The 7,321-nt window shown below is 43.5% G+C and overlaps 1 protein-coding gene across 1 annotated transcript; it reads left to right on the top strand.

Moving 5' to 3' along the window:
• The first annotated feature begins 1,178 nt into the window (after positions 1 to 1,178).
• Positions 1,179 to 1,769, top strand: LOC122048651. The gene is made up of 2 exons (XM_042610192.1): positions 1,179 to 1,298; positions 1,467 to 1,769. The coding sequence occupies exons 1-2, from the start codon at positions 1,179 to 1,181 to the stop codon at positions 1,767 to 1,769; spliced, it is 423 nt and encodes a 140-aa protein (XP_042466126.1).
• The last annotated feature ends 5,552 nt before the right edge of the window (positions 1,770 to 7,321 follow it).

Consider the following 7,321-nt stretch of genomic DNA (forward strand, 5'->3'; position numbering starts at 1 on the left):
TGAGGTTTCTCCACCCACAAGGAGTTTGAGCTAGCCGGAGGTCTTCCGGGGAGTAATCCACCGACGGATAGGGATCGTCCACCTTACGGACACGCCGTGGAGTAGGAGCTTTATCTCCGAACCACGTAAACGATCGTGTAGCTTGGTTTGCATTCTTTCTTGTCTTGTATTTTGTTTAGCTTGTTTATTTTTGTATTATTCCGCTGCGCAAGCTAACAACGTAGGAAGCGAACGATTTGGGTGAGCCGCTATTCACCCCCCTCTAGCGGACGTCAAGGTCCCAACAGTCCAGAACACCGAGCCGGCAACAACTTGGAGAATATATGTCGATGGTTCATCCACTCGATAAGGCAGCGGGATTGACATTCTACTTATTTCACCACGAGAATATCGGATGCAACTTTCTGTTTGGGTGGATTATCGGGCCACCAATAACGAAGCCGAATATGAAGCCTTGATAGTTGGCTTACAGACAGTGTGGCATGTCGGAGCAACAAAAGTTCTCATTCAGTCGGACTCTCAGCTGGCTGCCCAATAGCTATCAGGGACGTTCGAGATTAGCAACTCCCTACTTAAGTTATATGTAGAAACTTTCGAGAAACTGAAGGTAAATTTTCAAGAGGTTACTATACAGAAGATCCCTCGATCGGATAATCAAGCAGCGGATGAACTGGCTAAGTTAGCTAGTTCATTATCACCCATTGTGATCAACCAGCTAATTGAACAGGTCTCATTGGTGGTGCATATCGACCAGATGGAGGGAGTGGTCTTTTCGATCGACTGGAGAACACCGTTGATTGAGTTCCTCCGATCGGGTAGCACGCCGGGCAACTAGGAGGTAGCATGACTATTAAGAAAGAGGGTTGGACAGTTCACATTGATCAAAGATCAGCTGTATAAGAGAGCCTTCTCTAGGCCCCCTGCTCAAATGCATTGGATCAAAGGGCTCAGAGTACATCCTGCATGAAGTGCACCAAGGCTCCTGTGGAAACCATCCGAGCGGTCGTTCGCTGGTTCAAAAGGTTCTCTTGGCTGGATACTTTTGGCCAACTCTCCAAGAGGATGCCGCTCGGATAGTAAACACATGTCTATCCTGCCAAAGGTATCACAACATCCCGAACTGATCGACCGAGGAGATGAAGACATCTATGGTGTCTTGCCTGTTCGACTAATGGGACATGGACATCGTGGGACCATTTTCCATGGAGATCGATCAACGGAGGTTCCTGCTCGTCGTAATGGATTACTTCTCAAAGTGGGTGGAGGTCGAGCCACTAACAAGGATAAGTGAGAAAATGGTCATCAAATTCATCTAGCAAAACATCTTGTGTTAGTTCGGCATCCCCCACCGATTCATCTCGGATAACGTGAGGCAATTCATGGGTCGGAAGCTTAGGGAGTGGTGCGAAGGCTATGACATCCAGCAGGCCTTCACCTCAGTAGTCTACCCCTAGAGCAATGGCTAGGCGGAAGTCACAAACCGGGAGATCCTCAAAGGTTTACGAGCTCGGCTCGACCACGCAGGAGGCAACTGGGTCGACAAGCTCCCAAGTGTCTTATGGGCACTTCACACGACTCCAAAAGAAGTGACCGGCGTAACACCATTCCAGCTGATGTATGGAGGGGAAGCAGTGGCCCTCGTGGAGGTTGGAGTAAAATCCGACCAGGTGCAACTCTACGACGAGAGAAATATCGAGCGGAGGTTAATGGAGCTTGACTTGGTGGATGAATCGCGGGATAAAGCCATCGTCCGGCTAATGGCATACTGACAGCGGATGAGGCAGAAGTACAACTGAAGGGTGATCCCAAGGTCTTTCCAGGTCGGAGATCTGGTGTGGAAGAAAATCAAGCCGGTTGGTGATGTCACCAAACTCGAGGCGCCATGGGGAGGACCTTACAAGGTCATGCAAAAACTTGGAGGACGAAGACGAAAGGCGGCTCGAGCGACCATGGAGCGCGAATCATCTCCAACCCTATAGGGTCGAATGAGAGGCGCATAAGTAAATATAGATGTATTTGTGCATATGCCTTCTGGATGCAGGACAAACATAAATAAAAAACAAATTTTCCAGACTCTTGAGTTGATTGACCAAGTTAAAAGTCGAGCAGTGACTATAAACATTTGACTCCATCAGCAGTCGAGCGGCGACCTTAAACCCTTATCTCCGTCGATGGTCGAGCGACGACTTTAAACCCTTGTCTCCGTCAATGGTCGAGCTGCGACCTTAAACCCCAGCCTTCACCAACGGTCAAGCAACAACCTTAAAACCTTGTCTCCATTAACAGTCGAGCGGTGACCTTAAACTCCAGCCTTCACCAACGGTCGAGCAGCGACCTTAAACCCTTGTCTCTATCAACGGTCGAGCGACGACCTTAAATCTTAATCTTCATCAAACGGTCGAGCGACGACCTTAAACCCTTATCGCCATCAGCGGTCGAGCGGTGACCTTCAACTCGGAACTGATCGATTGGCTATGCAATTATATAGCTTGTGGATGATTAGAAGATCATTAAACCACACTTGGGGGCATAAGTGACTCAGTTTCGCTCTGGTTTGCATGACAACACATGAACAAAATGCAAGTCAAAATTGAGAATGCCGAGCAACAAGAACGGGACAAAAAAATAAGGGTTCACCAGACGAACAATCATTCATTAATATTTCAAAAAAAATTACAGGAGTAAAAATCGCACAAACAGACTCATTCAAGATAATCCAGAATGTTGTCAGGTAGCGACTCGGTCATCTTGTCCCGACTGATGACCTTGCTTGTCAGAGTGGTTGGAATGTAGTCACCTTCCTTTAGTTTATTGGGCGTCCCGTTGATTGCAAGGTTGAAGAGACAGAGCGCCTGATCAGTGACCTTGTCATTGAAGGCATCCGAGTGGAGATAAGCCTTCTTCTGGGCCTCGAACTGCATGGATTTGGCATCTTGATAAACTTGTTACGCCACTCGGGAGGCTTCTAGGTATGCCTTCAACTGCACCAGCTCCTCATCCTTGGCGTCCAGCTGGGCCTTCGTTGCAGTCTGATCGGCCAACCTACCCTCTCGTTCGGAGTCCAGAGACGCCTCCGTATCCTTCAGTTTCTGAGCTAACACTTGAAACCCCTTGTTCTTAATCTCTAAGTTCTCGATGCCCCGGAGCTTCTTGGTGTTGGCCAAGTTGAGCTTGGACTCGAAGGAGCTAACCTATTTGTCCAGTCGAGTCAACTGTGCAGCCTGCTCGGCGCCTTTGCTCTTCTCCATCTCCAGCTGCTCGGAACTCTTATTCAGATCGGCTCATAACTGAGTCATCTCAGCATTCATCTGCTCTAGTTGTGCTTGAGAAGCAGATGATTGGCCGCTCGGAGCATGGAGTTTTTGGACTTTATGCTCCAGGTAAGCAAGCTTGTGGCACATGGTCAGGCTTTCCACCCAATATTGTAAAAAACACTAAGCATTATGCAAACCGAGCGGACGTGAGAAAAAGAGAAAGGTATACATACCCCAGTAGACATCTGTATGTGACTATTAGCAAGTCCCCCTGGAGCTACAATCGTCGCACGGGCTCGGGCATCAGCCTATATATGTGCCAGCGACCCTTGTATTCTTATTTGATGATCAGGGATGAGGGACACTAGGTCGTCCGAATGGCAGTACTCATCAGTCGGCAAGTGGATTATTGTCGTTATTGATCTCTGACCACTCGGGCCAGAAGGTGCAGAAGTTGCCCGGCCGGTGGGCTATGAAGAGACTAGTCGAATGTAGGACACCTGCACCGCTGGCAGAACAGGGGGCATGAAGATTATCGACGGCGCACAAATTGTCCCTTGAGGCAGCCCGGACAATGAAGGTGTCTGGTCGGAGGATAGGGACGCAGGGAATTCCCCAAGGCCCTGCTCAAAAGATGGAAGAGAAGTATCACCCCGCTCGGATGGGGTCGAGAGCTGACCGCGGTAGGAGTCTGTAGGGCTGAAGTGGCAGTTCGGGAGGAACTTTCTGCTCGGCACCTCTTGCGGTGTTGCAGGGGCACGTCGGAAGTAGCTGACTCTGAAGCGACATTGATCGGGACCATGGATGGACGTTCAGGCAAAAGGTTCACTGTGGCAGTCGTCGCATCACTCGCGGCTGTCCGAGTTCCTCTAGCGTCGCTCCCCAGTACTTTAGTTCCCTCCTCCTCGTCGAGCAGATCCTCGTGGGAACTGACCAGCTGTAGACAGCGGCTCTCTAGCTCGGCCACGACCGTGGCATTGATGTCCGTGTCCTCAAGCTTACACTTGTCGTCTAAACGCGCTCGCAACATGATTTGAGCTGCACAAAAGGAAAGAAAATCAGTTAGATTCAAAGGTTGGGGAAAAGAAAGAGCATACCTAGGTTGGACGGAAGCCTTGTACGGATCGAGCTCAGGCCGAACACGTAGAGGACGCCCTCCAGCAACAACTTGTGGATATGATATTTCTGACCGACCAAGCTGGAAGCTGCATGCAGGTAGTCTGATCGACTCTTATATTTCCTGAGCTTAGGAGGATTTGATGTTAAAATGTATACTAAAAGTCTAGCTTTTGGTATAAAATATTTATCTAGAAATAAGAATCACATTGGTCAAATGTCTACATTTGTGATAAATGTAGTTGTTCAATTAATTTATATTGTAGATAACATGGTGTGTGGTGTCACACACAGAAGATCATGTTATCAGTACCTTATAAATTATAAACAGTAGCTCACGACCATGATGGAAAGGAACAAACCATTGGAAGGTCGTAGTGTAATTAGGTGTTAGTTTATCTTAACTATATAATTACACTAGTACACTAAGAGTGTATTGAGTAGGACCATTAGAGGTCGTTTCTTTTATACTGACTTTATAAAGGAACAAAGACCTCAATTATTATGGAAGTGTGTGCTCTTAATCCTAATATAATAACAAGCACATATATTTGATATTTATTTCTTTAATTTATCAATGGGTGAGATTTAGTTCGATGAATCAATAAGCCCGATAAGTTGGGAAATGATATCACTTATAGTGTGTGTTGTTGATTATAGAATGAAACTGTGTCCTAGTAATCTAGGTTGAGAATGTCCCCAAGAGGAGCTCATAAGGATTGTCATGTTAAACCCTGCAGGTGGACTTAGTCCGACATGATGATGAAGTTGAGTGGTACTACTCTTGGAGCTAGATATTAATTAAGTGAGTTGTCAGTAACTTACTTAATTAGTGGACATTTGTTATCTTAAACATAGGGAGACTAACACACTCATGATAAGAAGGAGCCCAAAATGTAATTTGAGATTGGTGCGGTAGTTCAATAATAGTTCTCTAGTGGAATGAATTATTATTGATAAAATTAAGTTGTGTGTTCGGGGCGAGCACGGGATGCTTAATTTTATCGGGAGACCAAAACCAATTCCTCCTCTCGGTCCCTATCGTAGCCTCTAGTATATAGAGATTTATATCCACCGCATACCCACCTTCTTACCCATCCAATGGGGCCGGCCAAGCTAGCTTGGAACTCAAGCTAGGGCCGGCCAAGACCAAGTTGATGAGCCATGTAGGTGGCCGGCCAAAGCTTGGGTCCCAAGCTTAGGTGGTCGGCCACTAGAATATTAAAGAGGATTTTTATTAAAATTATTTCTTATGTGGATATCATGATTTTAAAAAAGAGTTTAAAATTTTAAAATTTCTTTTTATAGCCTTCTACAAAAGATTAAGAGAAGAGATTAATCTCTTTCCTTATTTGTAGTTTAAAAGGATGGTTTTAATTTTTGGTAAAAACTTTCCTTATTTGTAAATCATCTACATGTTTAAAAGAGAGTTTAAAATTTGAAATCTTTCCTTATTTGTTGATCAAAGGAGGATTTTAAATTTTAAGAAAACTTTCCTTTTTAACTATGTTCATGATTTAAAAGAGAGTTTAAAATTAAATATTCTCTTTTATAAGTTTCTACAAAATATTAAGAAAAGATTTGATATCTTTCCTTATTTGTAGATTAAAAGAGATTTTAATTTATAGAGATAACTTTCTTTTTATCCACATGTTTAAAAGAAAGATTTTAATTTATTAAATTTCCTTTTTATAAACCAATCATGAAGGGATAAAATTATTGGAGAAATTTTTATAAATTTCTGGAAGCAAATAAGGAAGTTTTAATTGGTGTTTAAAATTTTATTTGCTTGGAGATATTATTTGTTATGGCCGGCCATTTTAATTTGAAAAGAGAAAATTGTTTTAATTAAATAAATTTTCCTTTTCAATGGCAAAAGAATTAAGGAAGTTTTTATTAAATTTTCCTTATTTGCCAAGACCAAGGATTATAAAAGAGGGGGTAGAGGAGACTTCAAGGCTAAGGACTCTATTCTATTTTTCTCCCTCTTTTCCTTGGTGTGGTGGCCGACCCTTCCCTTTCTCTTCTCTCCTCTTGTTGTGGCCGAAATCTATCATCTCTTGGAGCTTGGAGGATGTGGCCGGATCAAGGAAGGAGAAGAAGGAGAGAAAGCATGCATCCCTTGGAGCTTGGTTGGTGGAAAATTCTTCATCCTTTGGAAGTTCTTGTGCTTGGCCGAAACTTGAAGGAAGAAGGAAGAAGGTGCCTAGGTGGTTCTCATCTTGGAAGATCGTTGCCCACACAACGTCCAAGGTTAGAAGAGGAATACGGTAGAAGATCAAGAGGTCTTTCTAAAAGGTATAACTAGTAATTTTTCTTTCCGCATCATACTAGTTATTTTTGGAAATAATACTAAATACAAGAGGCATACGATTCTAGTGTTTCGAATTTGTTTTCGATATAGTGTTCTTTTATTTTTTTTTTCCTTGTGATTTGATTGTTCTTTTCGGTTGACCTAAAGTTATTTTAGGAAATTAAATATTAGCTTTCCTTAAAAGGTTTTGTCTAGTCGGTGGTGGTTGCTCCCATATCCAAGAAGGCCATGTGCCTCGCCACGTCAGTACTGGGAACCAATTTTGGAAATTAATATTTAATGGAATTAATAACTTAGGTGATTTGGATCAAACGTGTTAAGTTCCGCAGGAGATCCAAGTCAAAACCTAAAAGAACAAATAGATTAAGTTTTGGATCAAACGTGTTAAGTTCCGCAGGCGATCCAAAATTTAATTTAAAAGAACACATGGTAACTAGGAAAAGGTTCAGACCTTTGTACAAAATTTTTGTACAGTGGAACCTCTAGGTTTTCCGAGTAGCATCCAACAATTGGTATCAGAGCTAGGGTTTTGCCTCTGTGTATTTGGTATTAGTTTAATTATACACATGTCATACATAATTTAGGCAGGTTAATAGTAGGATGTGCTAACTTTGTGGATGCAGGATCCAACTATTAT

Source organism: Zingiber officinale, chromosome 2B (genome assembly GCF_018446385.1).
Source record: "Zingiber officinale cultivar Zhangliang chromosome 2B, Zo_v1.1, whole genome shotgun sequence".
In the NCBI taxonomy this organism is placed as follows: domain Eukaryota; kingdom Viridiplantae; phylum Streptophyta; class Magnoliopsida; order Zingiberales; family Zingiberaceae; genus Zingiber; species Zingiber officinale.

Excerpts from the sequence above, each read along its gene's own strand:
- LOC122048651 (XM_042610192.1), top strand. The coding sequence starts at position 1,179 with ATGGACATCGTGGGACCATTTTCCATGGAGATCGATCAACGGAGGTTC. Across the intron at positions 1,299-1,466 it reads CAAGGATAAGTGAGAAAATG|GCGGAAGTCACAAACCGGGA; the intron begins GTCATCAAATTC and ends AGCAATGGCTAG.